Here is a 27676-nt window from a genome sequence, read left to right as displayed (position 1 = left end):
CCTACCCCTACCCCTCAAGGTAACCCTAACCCCTCTTACCCTAACCCTACACATCAAGGTAACACTAACCCTCTTTCCGCTAACCATACCCATCAAGATAACACTAACCCCCCCATCCCCTAACCAAGGTATCCGAACCATAATCAGCCAATTACCCCTAACTTGGTAGGCCAGGTAACCCTAATACGCAAACCCTGACCCTAAGCAAAACTCTAACCCTCAAGGGCTCAAGAATAAGTGCTCTCCTTGTTGACTTTTTTCCCCTCAGGGGTTTAGACACACTGAGAAGTGGACAATTTTTCTGGACTGTGAGTCTGTGAACACCACCATCATCTACAGGCCAGCAGACTACAGTAAGTACTAAGCATTACCTAACCCTTTATTCCCTTTACTGCTCATAGCCCAGGGCCAACTTTAACACTGAAAACGCCTTTTTCTTGTTTGGTGTGTGTGTGTGTGTGTGTGTGTGTGTGTGTGTGTGTGTGTGTGTGTGTGTGTGTGTGTGTGTGTGTGTGTGTGTGTGTGTGTGTGTGTGTGTGTGTGTGTGTGTGTAGTAAAGCTGAAGACACCCAGCACGCCTGAGGTCAACCTGACCGCCGTCTCCTTATTCTCTGAGGTCCCTAGATTACAATTCATTGACTGGCGTGACATCCAACTGCAGTGGATAAAAGTGGGTCAACCATGGGGGGTAGGTGTGTGTGTGTTTGGTACACAATTTACCTCAACTCAAAGCAACAGAACGCAATACAACTCATTGCAACACGTCCTCAATAGGTCCATCACGTGCATTATGAAACTCTTGTCGTTTTTTTATTAGGCTCAGAACATTACGATGGAAACCAAGTGCGATCCCCTGTGCCAGATGGAGTTAACCGGGCTGGAGAAGGGAGGGCAGTACCAGGCGCGCAGCCGAGTCCGTCCTAGCGAGGCCATGTACAAATCAGAGTGGAGCGACTGGAGCCCTGTGTTGCACTGGGTCTCTGCCGTCGGGACGGAAGTATCATCAACGACAGGTGAATGAAGAGCCGCCACAGGCCTTCTTCCAGATTGTACGTTGTGTTTACTTATAGGAGGAACCAGATGTGACTGCATGCTATCCAATACCACCACAGATCACAGCATCCTCTCCCAATGTCTCTGTTGGAAATCGTATGCAAACGAGAGATGGTAGGGGAACTGACCTTGCCCTGTGTTCTCTGGTCCTCAGAAATGAGTTAAACCCCAATCTTGAGCCACTACAAGTGGCTCAAGATGCCACTTGTAGTGTAGATTTATTAGGAACTAAATAATCGTGTATTAGAATTTTTTTCCTATATGATTCTTCACTGCAGTATCTAACTTCCAATACACACTTTAAGGCTTACCAGTGACTTATGAATTAGGTTATTTATGTCTTACCGTGTTGGGACATTTCTGGGCCGTTTTCTTTACCCTGCTGGATTACTCTTTTTAAAATGGGTAAATATTTTGTTCTCTGCCAACTATGCAGTTGTTGCTACAATGTCCAAGTAATTTAATTGTTGTGTTATACTGAGCATTTGATTAATAAAATACACACACACTGGTTCATTATTGTGTTTATTATTGATTTACACTCTTTTGGGTGTTTCTATTTGTTTACATTTTGCTTAAAGCAAACTATTCCATACACTGCTCAAACTATAGTTCATTTGTTAAAACCATTAAGATTATACAATACACATTATTCTGTCGTCATTATTCTTCCTTCCCATATAAAACAATCCAAGAATAACTTATTGACAGGTCCCTATAAAATTACAGCATGTAGAGTTACAGTGTGTTCACTGTAGAGGGGTTCAGTATGTAGAGTTACAGTGTGTGCACTGTAGAGGGGTTCAGTATGTAGTTAGTGTGTTCACTGTAGAGGGGTTCAGTATGTAGAGTTACAGTGTGTTCACTGAAGAGGGGTTCAGTATGTAGTTAGTGTGTTCACTGTAGAGGGTTTCAGTACGTGGAGTTACATGTGTTCACTGTAGAGGGGTTCAGTATGTATAGTTACAGTGTGTTCACTGTAGAGGGGTTCAGTGTGTATAGTTACAGTGTGTTCACTGTAGAGGGGTTCAGTGTGTATAGTTACAGTGTGTTCACTGTAGAGGGGTTCAGTGTGTAGAGTTATAGAGTGTTCACAGAGGGGTTCAGTACGTAGTTACAGAGTGTTCACTGTAGAGGGGTTCAGTACGTAGAGTTACAGTGTGTTCACTGTAGAGGGGTTCAGTGTGTATAGTTACAGTGTGTTCACTGTAGAGGGGTTCAGTGTGTAGAGTTATAGAGTGTTCACAGAGGGGTTCAGTACGTAGTTACAGAGTGTTCACTGTAGAGGGGTTCAGTACGTAGAGTTACAGTGTGTTCACAGTACAGTTAGAGCATGCTGGGCAGGACAGTCTCATTTCATATGAAGTCCCAGAGGCCACAGACAGGAGGTCTGCTTCTACCGCGCTATTTGGCTTCTCCGATCGTTCACTTACCTCCCTGTGAAACAATAGTATCAATAGATGTGCAATATTGGGTCATTGGATGAAGACGCATATTGACATCTTACATTTACAAATTTAAATGTAGGGGATATTGCTGACGCTTTCCTCCTAAGAACTTACAACCACTCATTCACACACCGACGGCGGAGTCAACCAAGCAGTGCGACAGCCAGGTCGTCAGGAGCAGCCAGGGTTAGGCATCTTGCTCAGGGCACTCACACCTCGACACACAGCTAGGAGGAGCCGGGGATCATTGAACTAGCAACCCTCCTGTTACCAGTCAACCCGCTCTACCTCCTGCGCCACTGCCCCCCATGACAAATATATTTCCAAGAAACATCATAACTAGGCTTGGAAATGACCAGTAGTATGAAATGTGATTTAGAGAGCGGTTGGCACACGCTAGAGGCCATGAAGCACTCCATAATGTATGACTGCCAATTTGCTTTAGGCTGATTTAAAAGATTTATCTTGGCGATGCTCGCTAACTGCTTGTACCCATGCAATGCGCAGATGGACCTCCTCTGGACAATCTGTTCAGAGGAAATGCAGGACATTATACAGCGACCTGCCTGTAATGAGGAACATCTCAACTATCATCAATGGATAATGATGCAAGGAACCCAAAAAACCTTGTTTGTATTTACAGTATTAAAAGAGCATTGCCTTAAGAAGAATTGATGTGATTACAGATTTATATGTTGCAATCAAATCACACACTCAAATTCATCAAAAGTAGCTTACATTTCAATTCAGAAATTCATCTTTAACATCTTGAACTGATGCAATTGACGTATGCAGATTATTTGTATGTTTCCATGAATTCAATGTATATTCATGTTGATCTCCATCAACACCTTAGATGGAGATTAGTATTTATGACTTCCACAGTGAACATATAGATTATTTTAGTGACTCCTTCTCAACGATCCATAGAAGACAGTATACATATGACGGGTTATTAACCAAGTCTGTGCGCTCAGTTCATTATCAAGGCTAGCTGTCTGGGAGCTTGGCGTTCCCTTTAAATGGCAGAGCATTGTCAGTGTGTAAGGAAAGGGTCTTCTTAATGGAAGCTCTGCTACAAGAGACAATTGACTGAAAGGCCTCCAATAACCCTGATTTTCACCAATTCGATATGGTGGAAACCTTTCTTCTCAATTTGCCCTCCCACCATTTACGCATAATTGTGTTGGATTTGAATCATTCATTAGTTGTTTTTTAGAAATAGGTGACAAAAATAGGTGAAAATACCAAATACTTGGCAACTATTTTTCAGTTACAAATATTTACTTTATTTTTCACTATGCTTTATAGAAGTTTCTAGCAAATAATATTTATCATCCGTGTTCCATCTTTTATCATATAATACAACACACAAGTGTGGTTTTGTGCGTACCAATAAACATACTTGACCACTTTGCATTTATTAAGTAGCACATAAAATCTGTTTAACAGCATTTTTTTATGATACCTTAACATAGGCCCTACACCTTTTCTCTTCTCCCTTGAGCTGCCAAAACACATATAACCCTCAGAGTATCCGTCAAGTTTAATGTTACTAAGAACTCCTAATCTGTCGAGGCAGGCTGTTCTTTCTACAATGCAAGTATTCACTAACGGTGGGAGAGGCTTTATGCTGCCATACAGTACAGCCTGTGGAGGATTAACACCTTGCGTGCTGCTCCCTTTTCTCTATTCTGAAGCAGAGAAAACCCATCCCCATGCCTCGTTGTAATATAAGTTTAATGAAGCAATAGAGAAAGGAAAGTCTTGCGTCAGTAGCAGAATTCAATACCAAATGTGTAATAGTCCACCTTTAAAAGCTGTACTGGTAATACTTAAACTAGACTTCTATATACTATTAATTGCTACACGAAGATCAAACGATTTCATAGGCGATATATAGAAAAATACATTTTGAAACACTTTTGTGTGCAGTTAAGATTAACACTTCAGGTACAAGTACATTATTTTCGACATGTCGGTGCCATTTTTTCTGATATTGATACATTTTATTGATATTTATACTGCAGGGATGATGCAGCCCCTGGGTCTCCGTTACTCATCGTCGTGGACGTTGTGTCCGGGCTCCGTCTGCCGCAGCAGAGGGCCGCAGTCTAGCGACCTCTGGTGGGGTCCGGGGCTAAAGGAGTCGGTCCTGAGCGGCTGTTTCGACAACTAAACGCAGTGGCGTAACCATAAATGTTCAAATTGCTGAGAAAAAAAAAAAAGGGCGGGCAAAGCCAGACAAGTAGGCGGGCCCAGGCCATCTGCATCTCAATTGTGGGCTGAGAAATTCTGACTAATCGACAGGTCAATTATTTCTCAGCCCACAATTGCAATGCAGATGGCCTCGACATAAAATAATTAACAGCTCTTGTGGAGGCAGCAAGGGGACGTGAATTCAGTGGGGAGGGACACGGCGGTCTCAAGACATGGGATGGAGGATTTCACGATTTGACAGATTCTTGAGCTGGACGGGCAAGACTGACAAGTAGGCGGGCCTAGGCCCGCCCGTGCCACCGCCTCTGACTTAATGACTGAAGACTTGGTTTTAAATTACACCATTAGTGCATAATAAGGGTTTAATAACAAGCTAACAGGGCTAGGGGAGAGGAGTTTCAAAAGCAACATTGAACAAAACAAAAATACAAGCAGTTAGCCCACACAATAAACATTTGTTGAACAATATATTAAGGCACCTCTGTTGTGAAGGCATTACGGTGGGTCAGACAGAATGGGCCCAAACGGAGAGGGAGACGCTATGGAATCCACCTTATGGACCAATTGAGACAGAGACCTCAAGCATCCCCCAACAATCCAGCGACATGGCCCCGAAACACGCTCCACGTTTGACCTAGCTTCAGGTACCATTAGGATTTGCAAAACACATCTTTAGTGTCTAGAATGCAGTGGTGTTTTTATATATTATTTTATGCATTTTGACATTCCCGACATTGAAATTAACTGATGGAAATAATGAACAACCAAACGACTTATTTCCAGATATTAACTATTTGTATAACCATTTATTTTTGAAGATGGAGAAATAGATATCTGAATTCCTACAATGTTTTTGTTGTTTCTTCACATTGTTTTATAATGTGTGCTATATTATAATAAACATTAGTCCTTTTTAGAATACATCCATATGTCAAGACTGATTATAATGCAATGCTATCCCCTTTCTTAAGAATATCAATCATTTACAGGTGAGACATATATAATATGTGCAGTTAGATTTGGTAGCCATGTCATAAAGAGAAAATTAATTACAATTCTCTGGGTTATTATTAATAAACAGACACTGTTTGACACACACACACACACACACACACACACACACACACACACACACACACACACACACACACACACACACACACACACACACACACACACACACACACACACACACACACAAGGCCTCTATGTATTTGTTCTTTGGTGCTCATTGTCTATATGGTTTCTTCCTGGCTTCCCTCCATCTGTATTACACAACAGACGGCCAATGTTCTTTATTCTTTTTCACAAAAAGATTCCAGGACGATCCAGTATCTGATGGTAGATAAGTCGGTTGCAGTTTGCAGTCTATATACACTGGACCTCACAGAATATGCTCAAATGTAGAATCAAAGTACAATAAAATTAAAATCATCCAAACATCCTCGTTCTGCCCAGGGTTAACTGTGGAGAAAGGAAAGAAAAACAGAAAGTGAGAAACCAAAACACACACACACACACGCACAGACAGGCGAAAATCAGTAGGCACAAGATGCACACCCACATCAGGAGGAAGACAGGTTAAAAAGGACAGCTTTATTCTATTGCAGACGGAGCTCAAAGTAAACCAACAAAGGAAACAAAGTCTTTTCTAGAGCTCACTGGAACATTACCCGTTTAGTGAACCGCAGAAGAGTTATTACTTGAATTGTGTGCAATGCACTGATGTCCAAAATAACCACATAAAAAAAAGCCAATTACAGAGCATGAGTCATCAGAATCCATCTAGTGCCATCATGCATCTCATCAGCAACCTGTTTGCTAGGCAAGAGAGAGGCCAGGGGCTTCGCACGGCCACGCGTCCACCAGGGAGCTAAGGAACTGGAGGGAAAGGTTGAGGAGTTTCCAGCTCTTATGTTCTTCTGTTCTGTGGTTAACCATGTGGTTCGAGGTCTTTCAGACATCTTAAGTCTACAGAAAATTGTATTTCAGCAACTAAAATACATCTACATACCACAACAAACATAGGACAAAATGCAAACTCCAAATGCACACTGAACGCACACAGGTCATGCAGCTAGCTACGTGGACGACACCTCAAACCCATGCGTCATCATTTACCCCCTCTTTCCTCTGTTTATCCGGCCCTTCCTCAGAAGAACCTATCATCCTCATCACTATCCACCTCATCCAGCGACCAGCTCCAGTCCCCCAGGCCGAACTCTAGCAACCTGGAACAGCGGAGGACAGCCTTCAGGACCTCCAGCACGGCCTCAGCCCCCGTTAAATACATGCCCCCGTCCCAGGTGGAGACAGGCTCAGTACATGCCCCCGTCCCAGGTGGAGACAGGCTCAGTACATGCCCCCGTCCCAGGTGGAGACAGGCTCAGTACATGCCCCCGTCCCAGGTGGAGACAGGCTCAGTACATGCCCCCGTCCCAGGTGGAGACAGGCTCAGTACATGCCCCCGTCCCAGGTGGAGACAGGCTCAGTACATGCCCCCATCCCAGCTGGAGACAGGTTCACCACATGCCCACGTCCCAGGTGGAGCCGGCTCAATACATGCCCCTGTCGCCAGGTGGCGGTAGAGAGTTGCTTTCAGGCCAAGCCCGTTGTGAAGAAGCCGTGCGATTTAATCTTGTTGCCCCCCCACCTCGAGGTGAGTTTGTATAAACAAAAATAATGAGTTCAAAAAACAGCCCACGTAGGAGGAGGTCTGGGGCATCGAGGGCCACAATCAAGCAAGCAGAGGGTCAGGCTTCACTACTACTTACGCAGCATCCTAGCAAGAGGGGCACAGGGATGGTGAGGGCCAGGGGGGTAGGGGGTTTGGGTGGATGGTGGTGGTCAGTGGAAAATAATGCGGAGCATGGTGGGCCCAGAGCTAAGAGGAGGGAGGGGGGGGTTACAGTGAGTTAAGGGAAGTGAGGCTCCACAAACCAAAGTCTTCTCAGACCAGGTCGTTTTGGCAGGTTTCCCTGGAGAAGCATTTTCTAAAATCGTTTTTAATTCCACCTACGTTATGCAGTCAACGGGTTATAAAGGCAGACACTTAAATATAACAGCGAGTTACGTCCAAGTGATTTGATCGGACTGGAGGCATTCCATGAGTGCTGAGTGAGTGTGACAGCACAGGCACAGGTGTTTCTGATAACAGTGACATTAAGGATCATAATCAGCACCACACACTGAAGCGCCTCTGGTGTCAACACTCTGGTGGCACAATAGATGGAAACGTACAGTAGGATGTACATGATACACAGTGGCTGGCCTGCGGTAATGTTGACACAAAGTAGAAAGCAAGTGTGTAGAAAAGTGTTTAGGTGTTGCCGGGCAACAGTCCAGTGGCGGAACTATTTGTGTTGGCCGAGCCAGCTAAATGATAAGACAAACAAACAAATCCTTAACCTCTGCAGCTCTTACTCCTAACTAACAAACGGCGGGTGTACAACTATTGTATAAAGCTAACCCCACACCGGAGGTCTTGCTGTGTCACTGAACATCAGCCCGGCTGTGATCATGTCCAGCCCTCGGCCTGTACCTCGCGCCTACTGCAGAGTGCTGCTGATGGTCACGGTGACTGCCTCTCCTGAGATGCCTCCAACGTTCAAGCCCATTCAAAACCCCATTAGGATAACCACATCCAACCAGCATCACTTAATGCACCGGGCGGGTGTTATGCATTAATGCCGTCAGTGGTTTAATAAGCCGGTGGGTGAATCACAGCGGGCTTCACTACGCTCCTTAACCCAGAGAACAGCGGCTGGGTGCAGCACCACATTGTGTTAAACGAATAAAGGAACCATCTCCGACGGATCAGAGCCCCCTCCTCCCGACCAGCGGGGCTCACCTGGGCTTCCTGGCCGCCGGCGCTGCCGGCGCCGCCGGCTGCGTCCTGCTCTGCAGCCGGATGGCGCTGCGGTGGGGCGAGAGGCGGGGGGAGCCCCGGGGGGAGCCCCGGGGGGACAGCATGGGGGAGGAGCGTGCGGAGGGCTCGGCGGCGGCCGGGTGGCTGGGCGGGGCGCTGGAGGGGTGCCGGCGGGGGACGCGCTTGAGGAGGCGGCCCACCCAGCGCTGCTGGTCCTCCTGGGAGCAGGCCAGCAGGATCAGCTCCTTGGCGCTCGACATGTCGTAGTTCACTGAGGGACAGGAAGGGAGGTCAGAGTCGTCTGTAGGGTCCCGCCATGCATGGAGGCGGGGCTTCCCTGAGCTACAGGCCCCTCCCCCTGCTGTTACTAATTTAACCTCTGGTTTTATTCATTAATGGCTTTTATTTCTGGGCCTGACCAGTAAACCAATGATCTTTTTGTTTTCAGTTTGGCTTAACCAGCCTTCATTTTTTGGTTTTGTATTTATTGTAATTTACTTCATGTAGTTTTTAATATGAACTATTCTCTCAGTAATTCATTTTTCTCTGAGTCCGTGGTGGGCGTGGACCAGATAACATTGGGCAGGAAAATGACTGGTTCAAACTGTGCCACGTTTCTGCTCCTGGAGACTCAAATACCCAGTCTGGGATCGAACATACGATCTGATGTTCAGCAAGGTGAGTTTACTCATTACTTCCTCTGTGATACCTCTGGGATAATAACCTATTTTGGTGACACGAACACCGTGATTAGGATTGTGTTTTGCTTCCTGGACCTGGTGTTTCCCCCTTTGGAAAACAAGCATCTTCTCATTTATACACTCAGAGTATCACTTTTCTATTCAGGTCAAACTGCTGTATGGACTTATTACATACTGTATCACAACCAACGTTGGATTCTGACTTCTGCAGAAAATACACTTGACTCAAAGGAAGACACAATTATAAATTAACTCAATGGTTGACTGAGTTTCATTGCCCATAGCGGCTAAATGCATTTTGTTCATGAGGCTTATTCTTCGATAGTTTTCGCTTCGAAGGCATTTACATCTTGTTTGGCTACGGTAGAATAACTCCAGATAAACTGTGTGCGGACCTGCACCGAACACCACTTATATATGTATTTATGTATAGAGATTCATAGCTACACCATCATCTCATCAATTACCTAAACCAAAAGGAACTTCCCATTCCCAAGTCTCTCTGTTGGCAGGAAGGTGTCATAATCACTGCACAACAGGAAGTCATCTTTATTCTGTGAGCTCATTATTCTGAGAGTTCTGCAGTCAAAGGCACTGTGGTGGGGTTTTGCCCTCCCATACTGGGTTCAACCATAGGTTTGCCTGATGGCTGAGGCCAACAGAGTCGCATTGGGAGAGCAAAGCTTCCATTTCCCTCTCTCAATTGTCCCAAGTGCCAAAATGTGAAACCAAAACCTAATCTATTTGCATGATAAAAACGATATCCCCCAGTGTTGCACAGGGCTGGCTCTCAGCAGGGGTGGGAGAATTTGCAATGTTTGTATTAGTTTAAATAAATCATTGAAGTTTCCACGCTGAACCCAGCATCCATTAAAAAAAAATGAGCTACGCCTCATCCTGGGCTGCTGAGAGGAGCACAAGCGGCTGGCCCCCAGAAACTGTTTTGAGTTTGATCCCTGGCTCCTCCTAGCAGAGTGGCGAGGTGTCCCTGAGCAAGACGCCTCACCCTGACTGCTCCTGACCAGCTGGCTGTCGCCCTGAGTGGTTGAGTCGCTTTGGAAAAAAGCGTCAGCAAGATCCCCTGAATGGATTGAATGAGAGGAGCAGGCCTCTCTCTCACGCCTCTCCCGCCCGGCGCTGCTGACCTTTGCAGGGCGCGATGACCTCCTCCTTGCGGTCCAGGTGGTCCTTGTGACACTTGGTGTGGCAGCGCCGGCACTCGAGGGCCGGGGGGGGCTTGAAGACGTTCCACAGGGGCCGCGTGCACGCCTCGCAGCTGGACGGGAAGTGGTAGAGCGTGGGGATGAACTCGTGGCCCTTGTGGGGGATGAAGGAGGGCCGCTCGCCAAACGCCACCGGCTCCGCCGCAAACACCTGCTCGCGCTTATTCTCGCCTTCGTTGGCGTACAGGATCTGTGGGGGGTGGAGGAATACGTGTTAAAAGTCAGTAAAATGTTATCCTAGCCTTCTTTTTCGTATACAGGGAATGGGTTAACCTAGCGATAATTAGTGCTTGGTACTTGTTTCTACATCCTTACTATCCTTACGACAGCGATATATTCTATCTCCTTTTTCTGACAAATGTACTTATTGTAAGTCTGGAATTGCTGCCATTCAGTTTCAAGCGGAGGCCAGGTGTGTCCCATTAACGCCCAAACAGTAGTTGACCGGAGAACCATATCAGCCAATAAGAGGAGATGAATGCAATATAATGAGTTTAATCTATGGAGGGAGAGATTTAATGCAGTGTCACCTGGAATATCTTTGGAATCTCTTTGGCATCGGCGCGGTACACATCCGTTTGAGTGACAGGTCGCACATGGAACAGTTTACTGTGGGAGGAGAGAGAGTCGAGAGTCAAGACACAACAATCAGGTAAAACTCAACGGTTGGGAAGGTATTCACACAAATTGGGGGAATCTAATCACCAAAACTATGAATTCAGCGAAATCGAGGTAAAGTAATTTGCTGATGTTGAGGATGGGGGGGGGGGGGAAGCGGGGGTTGCAGTTACTCACTCGAGGTCCAGCGTCATGAAGGGGATGGCTTGTTCTCGATCCAGCTCGCTGTTGTAGAACAGGATCTTCCTGCTGCTCACCACCACGTACTACACAACACCGAGATGGAAAGAAGCACAACGCGAGGTCAGAGGACGAGGTCTCTGTGGTGGTCATGGCGGGAACGACAACCAAACCTAAGAAATAGGATGGGGAAAGTGTACCTTTTGGTCCCAGCCAAAGCGTTTGGAGCTCTTGGTAGGAAGGGCCAGCCAGCCCTCCAGGCGAGAGTCAGCTGAAGAGACCAGAAGCACAGGGAGCTCATGTCAAGTACAACTGTTGCTGTAACATCTGGAGGAGTTCACATCATCAACCATAATCCTAATCATGGTATGCAACAGTGTTTTAGAAAACACACTGAAAACAGCATGCCGCAGTGTCACCACAAGGGCAAAAATAATCTCTCAATAATAATAATAATAATAATAATAATAATAATGAGAAGAAAATAAACAAAAGTGGCGGAACCATAAATAGCAGAAACCCTTGTCTCGCCTAGAGCAGGAAAACATTTATGTTGAGAAAGATGCATCAGTAACCAGCTCTCTGGATTTAGAAACAACACAAGGCAGCAAACAACACCATCAGGCCACGTAGTAAGTTTAAAGGTAAGAGAGACACCGCCCCCTCTTCACACATACAAGCCTTTCTCTAGGTGGAACAATGCTCAGTGATCACTGTCTGAGTCAGGAGTAATGACCCAAATAAGGGGTTAGATAACAATAGGGGAAGATGAGATACGTGATTCTGTTAGAAGCAGAATCATTACTTGCAGGTCAGATGGTTAGAAAATTCTGCATGGGTTATTTAAAATGTCAATTCAGGAATTGGTTCCCTTTAAAATAATGCAATTCTTGGGATGTAAAATGTTGCCGACAAGTTACCACTTTAAGACAGTGTTGCATTGTAACTGGGCCAGTTGATCCTACCACTCTAAAGCTACAGTACGGTCACTGGGTAAGAGTAATTAAATAATGCAACTGTCCAAAATAGTCTATGGAAACATGGCACCTATTGTCAACAAAATCACATAACCGGGAGACAAATCGTACAGCACAGTTGCACAACTTTAAAGTCTCTTCCCCAGGAGCCCAGTGGTGGCCTCATTGTGTTTAACTCTTCTAAACGGGATCGCTGTAGCCCGCAGCGACCCCCCGTCACACCACACTACGAGCGCGTGCTGCCGTGCACAGTCACCTGCCCGCTCGGGCTCCGCGGGGCGCCCACAGGTGAGGGCCAAGGGTGGGCCCCCCCTGGCAGGTCCCTCCTCCTCCTCTTCCTCCTCAGAGCCGGAGGAGTGGAAGCGGGCTGAGCGCAGGTCAGGCCGCGTGCCGATACTGACCGACTTCTGCGTGCGCTGGTACGTGAACGACATGGACTCGGAGGTGTGTGAGTGAGTGACGCGCACTGCAGCCCAGCATGGGGAGAGAGAGAGAGGGGGGAAGACAGGAAGGAACGCAGAAGGAATAGCAGAGGGGGAATGAGGGAGGCGTGTGCATGTAGGGGAGGGCGGGGGATGGATGGAAAAAGGTCAGAAAATATTAGACAGAAAAAATACAAAAGTCGACAGTAAAGAGGGTTGAGGACTTGGACAGAAACAAGTGAGGAAAGAGAAAAGGGTCAGTTTCCGTGATGAAGCGCCCCCGTGGGTTACCTGGGTAGGCCTCGTCGGCGTCCAGGTCGTTGCCACTGCTGATGCTGGTGGAGTCCAGCGAGTGGATGCTGAGGGAGGTGATCTGGCAGCGCAGCTGCTCGATGTCGCTGTCCTTGCTGTCCAGCGCCATCTGGAGCTCCAGGCGCGACTGGCCCTCATCCGTGATCACCTGTCACCACACCCGAGAGCGAGGTGGGGGGGGAGACATTGTTTTTAAGCCTCGGCAGAGTGGAAACCCGCCCTCTGCCCTACAGTGACCCTCTGCAGCGTGTGGCTAGCCCTGGGTCTGCTGGCTGCCACACTGCTCACCGCCTGCATGTCGTTGAGATCCCGCTGGTACTTGATGATGATGCTGTTGAGCTTCTCCTTCTCCGAGCGCAGCTCCTGCTGCAGCTTCTGGTTCTCCTTCTTGCGGCGCCGCACCTCTGTGTCATTGACCACCTGGACGCCTTGCACTGTCTGCCTCCGGTTCATCACCTCCGTCAGCTTGTTGATGGCCTGGGGGGAGGAGGGGGGGCCCACAATATGTTATACGTGTTCATAGGCCACCATGCCTTCTTGACACTTTTGTACACAAAAGTGTGCGACAGGCACACAACGTGTGTTGTGTGCCTGCTGGTCCACATCCCACAGAATCCCACCACCAAACAATAGCCCACATTCCTTACACTTCAGCTGGCCCCATATTTTGTCCAGATGTCCCCGAGTGGATCAATAAAGATCTCTCTGGTATCTCAGGAATCTCCATAATGGCTATCAGACCTCTGAAGGAATGAAGACCAGCGCCTCAGGCCTGTTCCCAGCCTTCCACTGATTGGACGTTAGGGACAATCAAGTACAAACACCGCGTATGATTCATAGCCACACTCCCACGGCTGGGAAGGCTTTCAAGCTATCCCGAGTTCGGAATTTCGACTATCTGGAATTACCGTACTTTAGGGACAAAGAGTATGCCTCTTATCTTAATTCCATATCCGGTCATTTTGAACGGTGGACACTGGACGTTTGCACGGGGAACTGAAACACTCCTTCACACACTCACCTGGGTCTTGAGGGTTCTCTCGTTCTGCAGCTGCTTCTCGAAGGACAGTTTGACAGCGCTCATGTTCTGCTCCAAGTCCTTAGCTTTAGTAAGTTCTGTGTGAACAAAGAAAATGTCAACATTTCTCCATCAAACTAAAACATGCCACTTCCAATGGGAGCTTGGCTACCAAAAGGCAAAGCTAACAAATCAAAGTGACTCTTACTATTTGAATAAAAAAAATTTAGGTGAACAAATTACGAAAATACTTTGCTTTTAAGCCTGGGCCTGGTCCTCTCCGACCAGCCTGACATCAGTTCAATACGATGGAAGTATACACTCGCTCTTTAACTCACGTTGTTGATTCTCCTTCAGCTGGTTGTTGAGTTCCTCCTTCTCGTTGGCCAGGTTGGCCACATCCACCGTCATTGTGCGGTTGGACTCTTCCAGCTACAGAGCAGCAGAGACACAGAAGGGGGAGGGGGGACATTTTGAGTTGGTCTCTTCCAACACATCAGTTATGTGAATATGCAGACCTAGAGAACAATGGTATGCACGAATATTACTTGATTTACAACGATTTTATACCCATCACTACAAATGATCCATAGCGATCTCTCAAAGCGCTCATTCATAGCGACCCCCACCCCCCACAGTCCCGCCGCCTCACCGAGCTGATGGTGGCCTCCTTGTCGCTCAGCTCCTGCCGATGTCGGGCCATCATGTCCTTGATCTCCAGCTCCTTCATGATCTTCTCCTTCTCCAGGTCCGAGTACTGCTCCTCAGCGATGGAGCGCGCCAGCTGCTCAGAGTCCGCCTTCGTCAGGCTCGCCTCCAGCTTGGAGGCCAGGGACTCCCTAGGTGGTGGAGGAGGTGGTGGTGTTGGAGGTGGTGGTGGTGGTTATGGTGGGAGGAGGAAGGTGAGGGTTAGATGAAAGTTCCGGACGAGACAAACTCAACAACCTCGTTTACAAAACACCAGCCAACAGCTGTCATTGGGGGGGTTAATTTAGGCATCCTGAAATAAGAAATGTGTTTGTACTGAGGTCAGCATGGCTGAATGGATACATTTATTTCCGTCTACATCTCACTCATCGTATTATTTCTGTATCTCTGGGGTAAATACATCAAAGAATATCAAGCTATCCATCGTATTTATTTCTTAATGCAAAATATAAAAACAAATAGCCATGCCACTTTTAGTCCTGCACTATTTCAGGTTGTCCCCGCGTGCAACCAATGGTTGAACTGTGTCTCTATGTAAATTAATAAAATCCCCTTCATCTGCCAGCCACAGCCTCAGCACCTTTTGCTGTGGAGAAGACATGCCTGCTTACATAATGCAGGTTTACCATGCCTACCGAACGGTTCAACAGTGGCTAGTCTGTCTGTAATGCTTTGCAGAGGAAAGGACGGCAGTAACAAAGCAGTATATCATTGTATCCCAGAATGCTTTAAAATGTTGTGTGGTAGGCCGCCTCTAAATTGCTCCAAAATTGGGAGTTGAAAAGGGATCAGAAAGTATCCATTATAGAAACATAAAATCTAGAATTAGAGAGAGTGGGAAATGTCCACAACAACAGTGCATGATATGAAGCTTTGGGAGAGGGATTTCGGCCTACGTTTTGGCAGAGTCATCAAACACTTCATGAATCACCCATCAGCGTAGTTGATGAACATTATTCACCAATTTGTGAACTTGTTACTTTCACTGTTACTTTGACATTTGTGGGGCTTTCCATTTGGAGGAATGAAAGTTAAGCGAGATAGTGTGAGTGAGTTAGCGAGTGAGTGAACGGGTGATTGAGTGAACGGTGAGTGAGTGAGTGAATGGGTGAGTAAACGGGTGAACGGATGAATGGGTGAGTAAGTGAACAGGTGAGTGAGTGAACAGTTGAGTGAGTGAGTGAACGGGCGAGTAAGTAAACAGGTAAACAGGAGTGTGCAAGCAGGATGCTTCCCAGAAGGGGGCGGTACCTCTCCTCCTGATACTGCTCTAGTCTCTGTTGGGCGTCTTGGTACAGCTTGTTCCTCTCGTCCCACTCCTCCTTCATCTCCCGGATCTGGGTCTTGTATAGAGTCTGGGGAGGAGAGAAAGAGAAAGCATTCAAAGATGTTCAAGGCTAATTACTAACATATTTTATGGACCATCGCGCTAGAGGGTATGATGCTATTAAATAGATTGGTATATTACCGTTATATAATATAAAATGATAACGTTGTCCTCCATGTCAACAGTCTCAAAATATGAACAAAAATGAAAAACAATGCAACAACGCAGAGAAGGACAGACAAGAAAGGGGTGGGGGAGGGAAGTTACCGTGAAGTATTGCTGCGTCTCAAGCTGGTCTTTCAGATCCTTCAGCTGGCTGTCAGCCTCCTGCTTCTCCCTGAGAGGGAACAGAGACATCCCACTCATTAGGGACCTGCAGCGTTCCCCCGCTCACCCCGGCAACAATTAAAGACCACAACTTAAGAATTTTCTGTCTGTGTGTTACCTGCGTAGCTCCTGGTTGTGTGTCTGTGTGTTACCTGCGTAGCTCCTGGTTGTGGGTGTCCAGGCTCTGCTGCAGGCCCAGCAGGTGGTTGAGCTCCTGCTTCAGCTGCTTCTCAGAGCCCCGCAGCCCAGACACCTGCTGGGCCTGCACCGCCAGCTCCTTCTGGGACAGGCCACGCCTCTGCATCTCCTGCTCCAGACGCACGGTCACCGTCATCACCTGACACACACACACACACACACACACACACACACACACATTAGATGATTCAGTCTAAACAACAAGGACATGAGTGGGATCACGTTGGGGAGATTCCATTATTATTGGAGTGATGGACAGGATCTCAAAACGTAGATCAACCATAACATTTCGTATGGGGGTGTATTGAGGGGAATGTGGTAAATGCTAAACAGTTCAATATGGTTTTGCATGGTTCTGTTTCATCCCCCTTCCTCCCAGAGCCCCGTCTCTGACCCACAATGTAAGTTGACGACATCTATTCCCTGTCCTCAAAAGGATAAATAAAGAACTGGCGAATATCCGCTCTAAATTTTCCCTGCCAGATCCCTGTCTCTGACCCCCACTGTTGGTTGATCAGACAATAAACATGTTTTGCCCTTCCTGTTTTTATCCCCCTCCCTGCCTCTAACCCCCTACTGTTATTAAGGGGCAGATCAATGGAGTAACTGAGGGGCTGGTATTCACATCGAAGTGCCGTTATTGTGTCTTAAAGTCCAACAACAGATCCCCCACCGACCAATAGGTCTGGGTGGCCATCTAACCCAGGTATCACCACCCTTCGATCCTTCAACCTAGAGAGGGTGTGGGCGGTTTGTGATGGGCTTCTTCTGCATCGCGTTAACCCAATAGGAGTCAGGGGGTTGCACCTTTTTGTCTGTGAACAGGTAATGATTGGAAGGGATCCTTTAGCCCTTCCCCTTTCATGTGTTTTGATATACTGTGTTTTGTGATGAGTACCAAAGTGAGACAGGATGGGACAGCAACAGATAATAACAGGGGAGGACGCACTTTCATTTGACAGTCACATATAATGTGAGAGCAACGTGGAATACAGTACAGTCAACAATGTAGGACGGCGTTGTTTGTTGGGGTATCCTGCAGGAGTATGGCAACACATTAGTGCTATAAAGCACTAATGTGATAAAACATGCATTTGGGCGTATTATATTATTTCACACGCGTAGATATTGCACAAATAATCTCTGCGCGCGCTGCTCCCCTAGCGAGGAAAACAGCTCCTCGAGAGCATTACCTCGTTACAAGCGAGAGGGGGGAATAACTTCAGTCGCACAAATCAGCCTCTCGCGCCTAACAGCCTCTCGCGGATGATGTTCTGCTCTCTCGCTCAAATTTAATGTTGGCACTATGGGGGAGGGAACCAAGGCAGGGCAGGCTCTCCTGTGATTGGCCATTTATGAAGAGCGATATTTGACTGACAGCCCTCCTCACATTCATTCTGAAGTGTAAAGTCAAAGACCTCTGAAGAATAAGTCCCGCCTCCGAGGCTCCGGTTCCATCTGTCAAATGTCTATGGGAAATAACATGGGGGTTTTGAATGATCATACCTAACAAACTCTCTCGGTGGCGAAGAAGTAAAAGCTGCTCACGTTTTGAACTACACACTTTTTCCATCTAGATTCCAGGGTTAGGATTGTCGGTGCCGTTAAAGTAGTTAACTATTATGAAGAAGCATTAACGGCACAGACAATCTTCAGAATGAATGAGAGGAGGGCTGTCAGTCAAATATCGCTCTTCAGAAATGGCCAATCACAGGAGAGCCCGCCCTGCCTTGGTTCCCTCCCCCATAATGCCAAAATTAAATTTCAGCGAGAGCAGCACATCATTCGCGAGATGCTGTTTTGTGCGACCGAAGTTATTCCCCCCTCTCGCTTGAAACGAGGTAATGCTCTCGAGGAGCCGTTTTCCTCGCTCGGGGAGCAGCGCGCGCAGATAATTTGTGCAATATCTACTCGTGTGAAATAATATAATACGCCCGAATGCATGTTTTATCACATTAGTGCTACACGGCACTAATGTGTCCCCATACAGGAGCTTGTGAATAAAGGATTGAACATTGCATCTTGCCTCTAATGTGGAGGTGTGGTCTGAACCCCCCCCCCCCCCCCCCCCGCCCCATGCTGTTGTGTATATTTTCTACTTCCTCCAAGTCTTAACGTTGGTGGCTTCATTCAGCTGCACCGTGGGGAAATAGAGTCCAACCATTAAATCTCCTGGAAGGAGTAGGAGATAATCTATAGACTGAAATTAAATGAGATTGCAAAGGATGTGATGGATCTTTCTGATGTTTAATGTATACCTTGATAACCCTGATATCCATAATTATGATAAAATACAACATTTCGGATGACTGAGGTCGATCACTTAAACTGAATAACTAATCAATTATTATAATCATTAAACCTCGAAGCACATTTCAGGTTGTCAACTAAGCTACGCCGGAGGAGGATGCTCCCTCATAGCTAAAGAGCCTGTATAGTGATCTCTAAAGGACTATAACGGGACCTCTCAGGATATCAAATGCAAAATGTAGCCTACTGTCTGCTTGCCCTCCTTTCCACTTCAAGCGACAGTTCAGTCTTTCTGCTCTCCCTCTGCATTTGGGGACCGGCTCCCCCTCTACACACACACCTCCTCAGTGAGCTTGTTCTTGTCCGTGCGCAGCTCATCCAGCGTGTGCTGGCTCTGCTTGTAGTCGTGGTCCAGCATAGAGTGTTCCTTCTCCAGCTGGAGCAGCCGGCCCTCCACCTGTTGCCTCTGGCTGCGCTCCTCCTGCAGGGTGCACTCCAGCTCTGGAGGGAGACGGGCCGCACGGTCAGACGGCACTCAATTTGTTATTATGGGAGCAAGGGACACACACACACACACACACACACACACACACACACACACACACACACACACACACACACACACACACACACACACACACACACACACACACACACACACACACACACACACACACACACAGACAGACAGACAGACAGACAGACAGACAGACAGACAGACAGACAGACAGACAGACAGACAGACAGACAGACAGACAGACAGACAGACAGACAGACAGACAGACAGACAGACAGACAGACAGACAGACACACAGACAGACACACACAGACAGAGGAGGGCTGAAGCTCCCATAACGAACTCTTAATACAAGCTCTCTCACCGGAAACTCTTGGGTCAGCACGCCAAGGTTTGCTGACGTCTTATATTTTTGAAGTTGGAGTTTTCTCCAAGGAGCCTTACCCCGCCCCGCCCTCCGGCTCACCTTTCAGAGCCCCCGACTTGGCCTCCTCGATGGACAGGTAGATCTGGTTCTTGTCGGCGAGGCCGGCCTTGGTGGCCTTGTGTTCGGCCTCCTCCTGCTCCAGGCTCTGCTGCAGGGACTTGAGGCTGAAGGTCAGGTCGATCTCCTGGGTGCTCTTCGCCTGTGCAGCAAGAAGACGACGGCTCACTCACTGGCCTAGCGCTGCTCCTAGGTTATGCACGGCTAACAAACTTAAATATCAGATAATTTTGATAGATATGCAGCTCTAGTTTACTCATGCGTAGCCATCAGTTCAACGCATTTATAAATTTAATTCAGCTAGCTATGGTAGCTAATAAGATGAAACAAAAACCTAATCCAATGATATCTTGAAGACAAAGATTGATATATCCCTCATTGATTTATAACACCAGTCCAGTTGCAACAATGGAAACCAAGTTCTGAATTCCCATACATTCCCATACAAAAATGGGAAATAGAGAGGTCAGTACAACAATAAAGTTAAAATTAAAGAATCGTCTCACCTTCTCCAGATCTGTGATGGTTTGCTGCAGCTCCCTCTTGGTGCTCTCAGCCTCAGAGAGAGATGAGCGTACTTCCTTGGCCTCCACTTCCAGGCTAGAGATGCGTCCTGAGAGAGAGTGAGAGCGGGAGAGAGAGGTTAAGGGAAATGGCCTTTGACGGCCAGAAAAACCGTAATGATTGGACTCAAAGCAAAGCAACGTGCAGTATTTCCTTTCTTCTGATGAGTCAAGGTTAGGCAGGGGTCTCACAGATATAAGGGTTTTAACCAAGAAGATCAAACACCTTAACCATGAAAATATCCTGACGCCTTTTTTCAAAGTCCAAAGTTTATTGTTAAGGCCAAAATAATTTTACTACAAAATGTGGAAATTCTGAGGGAGATATATTGCAGACACCGGCCAAGGAGAGACATGACATAAGGCACTAGCACACGGTCCATTCCCCCTTAAGAGCAAAAAGCAACACGCCAATGTTTTTCCTCTGTTGGTTAATCCGCCAGTACGGTGACTTTAGAATAAGAGAAACACACAACATACAATCCAAAACAGTACTTAGAACTAAGACCATTCTAAAAAGGGCTCACTCTGCTAAGATTGGTTTCCATAATGTTGACGTGAAGGGTTTCAAACAAAGACAATCTCACATGATGTACTGGCCCCCGGACTAGTTAGAAGCCTATTTGCTACCCTTGGCTGCATTCAGGGCCCACTCAGAGCCTTCTGAACAGATGTTTCCACCCATGATCAGATCTTTCCTGGTCCTCACTCCAAAGCAACACTCCCTCCAATCTGCAGCCCTGGCCAGCTCCGAGCTCCAGTTTCTGTCACGGTCTGCATTTTCCCCCCTCCCTCCTGCATAGTGGCCATGATGTCCACTGGCTCTGCCTCACATTGGAACCTGATCATGAAATGTGTCTGTACTCGGCATTTGTAATAGTGCTGCGGTCTCTCATGCAACAGAGGTGTCTAACCCCGATGAGACGTCCAGAAAAAATAAAAGGTCAAATTAGATCGAAAAACAGCAGCCTCCTCCGGGAGGTCTGAACCCACCCTGGAGCTCGGTGGCGCTCTGGGCCCCCAGGCTGCGCTCCCTCCGCTCGGCCTCCAGCTCCGCCTGCAGGCCCCTCAGCCTCTTCTCCAGCTCCACCTCGCCCTGCTCCAGCCGGGCGCACTTCCCCTGAGCCTCCCGCAGGCTGGCCTCCAGAGCCAGGGCCTGCTTCTGGGCCTCCGCCTGGCTCCGCCGGCTGCGGTCCGCCACCTCCAGCTCCGCCCGCAGCGCGGCGCTGGCCTCGTCCAGCTGCACCCGGACACAGAGGAGGGTGAGTGGGGAGGACAGGAAAGACATGAGGAAGAGGCGACCGGCCATCATCTACTGCAGGGAATCTAAGGCAAGACGCTCGCAGTGGATCATAGATGTGTTTATTCTTATTGTAATACATGTTATTATAACCTATTGGGAAATAAACACTGTAAAAAGGTTGATTGACAAACATGCCATGGATAACAGTACCTTATGAATAAGGTAACAAATGTCTAAACTTGATCCATATTAGCTCCTTGAAGGACATTTAGTTTAGACTGTGTGGGGTTATGTCATGAGATTGATAAATGCATTGAGGTTTGTAACTTTCACTTCCAAAAAGTCAGAGGCACGCCGCCTCACAACGCTTCGTTCAACCATGGGCGGTTATGAGATTCCCCAGGACCTTCTCTTCGCTACCGTTTAAAGATTTCTAATGGAGGCCATCGTCCTCACATTGAAATGAGGAAGGCTTTGTAGAGCACCATGTTGAAATGAGGTTGCATCTATAAAGCACATTTTGTAGTTGTGCGAGAGGAGGCAGCATGGCTCCCACTCACTTGTCTCTGCAGCTGAATGTTCTTTTCGGTGGAGACCTGGGAGCTCTGGTTCCTCCTCTTCAGCTCCTCCAGCTGGTCTCGCATGCTGTTCACTGATTTTAGAAACAGTCAAATGATGGAAAGAAGTGCATTTGTTTATAATCACATTTTGTCAAAGCCCCCCTCCTCCACCAACACAAGGCGGAAAGTACATCTATAACGGTAACACTACGTCATTGTTAAAGAGTCATCGCTTACAAACTATTATTACTTTGCCATTATGTTGTTGTAGATTTGTTTTTAGCCAGAGCGTCTTACATGGGATTTATTTTTCATATACATATGTACACACAGGATCGGCATGTTATGCACATTGGACAGGCTGCATTGAAACTACTTGAAGCTAGCGACATGAAACACGATAGAATTTTGTGAAGAAGTAAATACTTTCACTTGCAGGGGCGACCAAAGAGATGAACCAAGGACTACAGAGTAAACATCGGCCACATCAATGTAGTGGTAGTCTGTATAGTGGTCCCAAAGAACTCAGATTCAACCCCCTTCCCTGTCTATCCCCACTGCCCGTAAAAAGGCCCAAAAGCCCATCACATATAAAAACAAACAAGCCACCATAAAGGGAGGGGCTCACGTTCGTTCTCCAGGCTGCGCTTGCGCTCCATCTCGGTGTCGGCCTTGCGCAGACTCTCAGTGTTCTGGTGCTGCAGCAGGGCCCGCTCCATCTCCAGCTGACGGAGGGACGACTCCACACCCTGACGGCTGCTCATCTACAGCCCCGCCAGGCAGAGGGAGGGAGGGATGAATGGAGGGTGATTTGAGGGATGGAGAGAAAGAGAGGGGGAGTTCAGGGAGGTAGGGAGAAATGAGGGTGAGAGACAGAGACAGAGGTTGAGTCGAGGGAGGGAGAGAGAGATAAAGGTTGAATCGAGGGACAAAGGGGGGAGGGGGTTTGACCACAGCAGCAACAATGTCGTCAGAATAACAAAACAACACTGCAGTAAAGCTGTTTGCCGCGGCCCAACAATATCTGTTCCCCTAATATGGGCCTCCCTCCGTCTTCTTCCTCTAAAGGCCCCTTGTCCCGTCCATCCCACTCTCACCTCCTCGTCCAGCTCCTTCACCAACTTCTCCAGGCGGCTGGTGGCATGCCTGGTGGGAAACACACACCAGCGAGGGATAAGTTACTGCTTCTGTGTGTGTGTCCAAACCATCACTATGGCCTGGCGCGCCACACCACTGAGCTAAACCACTGCCAACAATGTTAGTGACGCAATAAGTTGACATTTAGGTTTCGACAAAATTACATTTTCACCTTAGAATTTCGAAATGGACCTCCAAGCGATTTAAAGCCACTTCAAACCACAATAGCGCATAGCAGAAGATACTCAGGGCACTGAGCAGCAGAAACTATCAGACGACCTCCGGGGGGGGGGGGGGCAACCAATTTGGAGGTAAATGAATTACGTGCCGTCGAGTTGGCCCCTACAAAAAAGGCTTGGGTGTGGATTAATCTGTTAATCGGTAAGCGACCCTCTCCTCTTTAAGACTCCGCCATTGATATTAGATTCAAACAGAATATATCTCCGTCCCTAAAGCAGTCAGCTCCATCGTTATCTCAAAGAGTCCACTTTTAAATCTGCTGACGAGAGCAGAAAGGAGAGTCCAATTGAAGTGCAGCCCTGCCACCGTCTCTCTGGATACCAAATTAGCAGAGATCAATGTCAGAGTTCTCTCCCGCCGCCATTGCTCTGCAGGAACTGCAAGTGGAGCGCGATCAGAACGTAGATGGACTGAACAAATTTACGAGATTAGATTAAATGTGGAGGAGAAAGAATTTCGTTTTTTCGGTCAATTTGTTTCAGTAAATTTGTATTATTCAGTAGTAGTTGGAGAGGATTTGTTAAGTGTTTGTCTGCAGTGTTTTATTTTTTTATTTTTTCGCTATCTCGGTTTTATTCGCCTTACTGTCCTGTACTTTCTTTTAAGTCACCTTCCTTTCTTGGAGTAATGAAGGATATCCGATGTGGATCTCACTATTCTTCTCCATTGACTCCTCTCTAAATCGGTCCGTACCTGCACTTGTGGTCCAGCTCATCCTTGGCCTGCATCTCATGGTCCAGCTGCTCCTCAAGCTGGTGGATCTTCTCCTTCAGCTGCTTATACACAGGAGGAGCAGAGAGGAGGAGTGAGGAGGACGAGAGAGGAGCAGAGAGCGGGAGAGGAGGAGCAGAGAAAAGGAGTGAGAAGGACCAGAGAGGAGGAGAAGCAGAGAAAAGCAGGAGCAGCAGAGAGGAGGAGCAGAGAGGAGGAGCAGAGAGACGGAGGAGAGAGGAGGAGGAACAGAGAGAAGGAGCAGAGATCAGGTTGTGACATTTATATAACTTTCAGTAACCCATTTTGAACCTTTGAACCTACTTAAACGACAACCGTCACCTCTTGCATGTGACACATGCAAGTGTTTAACATGCATCTGTCTGATGTCTGCAACATTAACGCTGCTTCTGGGAAACTGTGAGAGAGGTTGGATCCATTTTAAGCCTTTTTGGGACCAATGGAGAACACCAATCCGGAGCAGTGACATCTATGGTCAAGTTAGGTTGCAAATGCAGACCGTTATTTGCAGACGGATCCTTTTCACAACAAGGGTATGAAGCACTACTCTTCGAAGATATGGCAGTGCCCCTTTAGGAATGTTTTTTTAACTGGTTAAGCTCATTAATATGTTGAATAAACCGGTTTTGGCTCAAAAAAGGGTTGAGATGGTATTTAAATAAAAGTACATTCTGGCAAAAACGTTTCTGATTAAGTTTCACTATTGTGGAACTCAGATATCAGCAAGAGAACTTTTATACCTCAGACAGAAACATTCCATCACACACACCAACCCATCCCCTACCTCGCCACGAGAGTCGTCCTTTTCATCAGAGCAGTCCTCCTTCAATGAGCTGCATAGATTGCCACCAAGTAGCCTGACACAGAAATAAAGAGAGAGAGAGAGAGAGAGAGACACACACACACACACACCGGGATAGAGAGAGGGACAGAAACACACTGAGTCAATGTCTAATTCGGTTCACACATGTGTGTACTGCCCATGTCCACTATGAATGCCTAGCCTACCTTTATCAGTGGGTCATACATTGACCAATGGCCAAAAGTCTGGAGGAAACTCAGCATCAGTGTACAAACCCACTACAATCGGGCCCTTTCCCTTTTAGGGTCTTAAACAGTACTGTTTTGGCCTCCAGTAATCTGGTGGGTCACACTACAAGTTAGAAAGGAGAAGGTTGTGTATGTACTGTGTATATATTAAAACTTAATACTCTGGATTCTGGAAAAAGTAAATATTGACTTTTTGAACTCTCAGAATTGAACGAGTTGTCCTCCAACTCTGTGTGACTCCTTTACCGCCATCACCTAAGATTTGGCCCGGCCTTTAAATGTGTGTGTGTGCGTAAGCGTCAACACAGCCCGTTTCAGCAACGATAGGCCTACCGTACAAAGAACTTTTCACCGTCACGCATGTTGAAAATGCGCAGGAAAAACATTCCAACCCCTTTTTTTTTGCCACACAGGAATGCGTTCCAATACTCCAGTATTTTATCTTGAAATGTTGAATTGCCTTGGAACACCTAGCTAATACCGAGAAATAAAAACAACATACAATAATGGTATGGTAGCGATGCTTCAGACCAGGCCAGTGAAACACAGCAACAACCCAAACTGTTTCACCACAAGTTTTTCTATGCAAGGCTGAGATTGAAAATTGCAACTCATAGGCAATCCAACCTTACGAGACCTTAGTTGCCAATAAAAGATACTCTGGCCAGTTCTTTAGTATTTCCATCACAGAAGATCCAATAAGAGAACACCAGGGAGACTTGGTCAATGGGACGCAGCCAAACATGGAGAACGCAACAGATGGGTCTTTTATACATGCATTTGGAAATGCATAAACACCCCCCCACCCCCCCGAGCCGACCCCTACATTGGAAAGTAATTTCTCACCATTTGTTGAGAAGGCTCGGTAAATACTTCTCAGAATATTTCAGAAGTTGTCATCATCTTAAATATTTTGCAATGGTGGATAACGTTTACGCCTGACAATCCTTCAGACTAACAAACAGACTTCAGTCTTAATGACGTGGCCATCATCAACCGTTTACCGTCTAACCTCCTGCCCGTTTCATTTTCGTGCATCTGGGAGCAGGGACGATGTAGCAGACAGTCTTGAGCGGCCAGAGGGTGAGAGGGAGCAGGAGAGCGGGAGTGGGCGCGAGCTGAGAGGTGCGAGTACAAGGCTTCAGTGTGGACCTGAAACAGGCCCACAGTGTGTCTCACAGCAGTGCGTTGAGACCCGTTCTTTTTACTTTAAAAGGGCCATCCGGGTGTGAAGCTCTCCCACTCTACCCCTCCTCTCCGTAGCGGTCTGGGCCCACAGACATATTTTCTGTTTCCTGAGAGCACAGAGCCCCTTAAGAAAGCTGACCACACCCTTCCTTGCCACCATTCACAGTCACCTAGCCAACACATGTATAATCACTGCAATGCAACATACAGAGGTTGTCAAGCCAGGCAAACGTGTATGACCACAACATCACAGATGATGACATTATCCCCTATAAATAGCCCTGGGAGGGAGGGGACAGCCGTTTAGACTCAGGAGAGGCAGGGGAACTTACTGGTCCTCTTTGAAGTAGGTGAACCCCACGAAGGGAAGCTGGTTGCCCACGAAGGCTCTGGGCTGGGGGAAGGTGTCGCCCCCTTTGACCTTCTCAATGTCGTCAAAGTTGCTGGTGTCGATGTCACTGCTCAGCTCTGGGACCACCGGGGCCACAGCTTGGAGCCAGAGAGAGAGGGAGGGGAAGGGAGGGTAGATAGACAGCGAGGAGAAAGGAGTAGAGAGACAGAGGGTCAGAGAGAGACCATGATGTAGAGATTGGAGAAGAAGGGAGAGTAGAGAGAGACAGAGAGGGACCATGATGTAGAGATTGGAGAAGAAGACGGGAGAGTAGTGAGAGGGTAAGAGAGAGGGTCAGAGAGAGACAATGATGTAGAGGTTGGAGAAGAGGGGTAGAAGTTAGGTCAAACACTGATCATGTTGACTCTAGGACTTATGTCTACATGGAAAACAAAAGCACATCAACCTACACACGTTCAATACTGCACCACATTGTAACAGCGGAATACATTAGAGCTGCAACAATTAGTGAATTCATTGATTTGGCAATCTACAGAAAATTCATCGAATCAAATTTGGCTAATTGATTTAATAGATTGTCATTTATTACGTACAAACACCAAACATTTGCTTCTTAATGCTTCGGCAGTACAAGCATCTCGATAAAAAGAAAACATTGAATGAATTATATTGTGTGCCTTGGCTTCTAGTCAGATAAAGCAAGCAAATACAATTAATGCAAATTGTATTAATCCCTTTAGACTTCTAACTTGCTTGCTAT

General features: G+C 47.1%; 1 protein-coding gene across 8 annotated transcripts in view; it reads right to left on the bottom strand.

Annotated features, from left to right (window-relative positions):
* Positions 1-4223: 4223 nt before the first annotated feature.
* Positions 4224-27676, bottom strand: part of LOC132449679 (rho-associated protein kinase 2-like) — a 38085-nt gene continuing 14632 nt past the window's right edge. Inside the window, exons 9-35 of one of the 8 annotated variants that reach the window (XR_009523627.1) lie at positions 26897-27053; positions 25111-25183; positions 24288-24367; positions 23315-23363; positions 22846-22981; positions 22218-22309; positions 21408-21654; positions 20358-20464; positions 19834-19993; positions 19191-19351; positions 16555-16739; positions 16343-16412; positions 16000-16103; positions 14693-14879; positions 14379-14472; positions 14044-14138; positions 13311-13499; positions 13002-13170; positions 12545-12754; positions 11512-11582; positions 11309-11397; positions 11044-11122; positions 10436-10703; positions 8572-8860; positions 7496-7605; positions 6843-6952; positions 4224-6185 (exon numbers count right to left, since the gene is read on the bottom strand). Coding sequence is in view for 4 of the 8 variants with exons in the window: in XM_060041443.1 (XP_059897426.1) it covers positions 6874-6952; positions 8572-8860; positions 10436-10703; positions 11044-11122; positions 11309-11397; positions 11512-11582; positions 12545-12754; positions 13002-13170; positions 13311-13499; positions 14044-14138; positions 14379-14472; positions 14693-14879; positions 16000-16103; positions 16343-16412; positions 16555-16739; positions 19191-19351; positions 19834-19993; positions 20358-20464; positions 21408-21654; positions 22218-22309; positions 22846-22981; positions 23315-23363; positions 24288-24367; positions 25111-25183; positions 26897-27053 (3440 nt within the window). In the remaining 4 variants the exon portion in view is untranslated. Of the gene's footprint in view, positions 7606-8571; positions 8861-10435; positions 10704-11043; positions 11123-11308; positions 11398-11511; positions 11583-12544; positions 12755-13001; positions 13171-13310; positions 13500-14043; positions 14139-14378; positions 14473-14692; positions 14880-15999; positions 16104-16342; positions 16413-16554; positions 16740-19190; positions 19352-19833; positions 19994-20357; positions 20465-21407; positions 21655-22217; positions 22310-22845; positions 22982-23314; positions 23364-24287; positions 24368-25110; positions 25184-26896; positions 27054-27676 lie in introns of all 8 variants that reach the window. The other 7 variants (XR_009523626.1, XR_009523625.1, XR_009523628.1 and 4 more) reach the window with 7 other exon arrangements.

This window comes from Gadus macrocephalus, chromosome 21 (assembly GCF_031168955.1).
Source record: "Gadus macrocephalus chromosome 21, ASM3116895v1".
Taxonomy (NCBI): domain Eukaryota; kingdom Metazoa; phylum Chordata; class Actinopteri; order Gadiformes; family Gadidae; genus Gadus; species Gadus macrocephalus.
The sequence above is the reverse complement of the archived record's forward strand: the minus strand, read 5'-3'. Positions and strand labels throughout refer to the sequence as shown.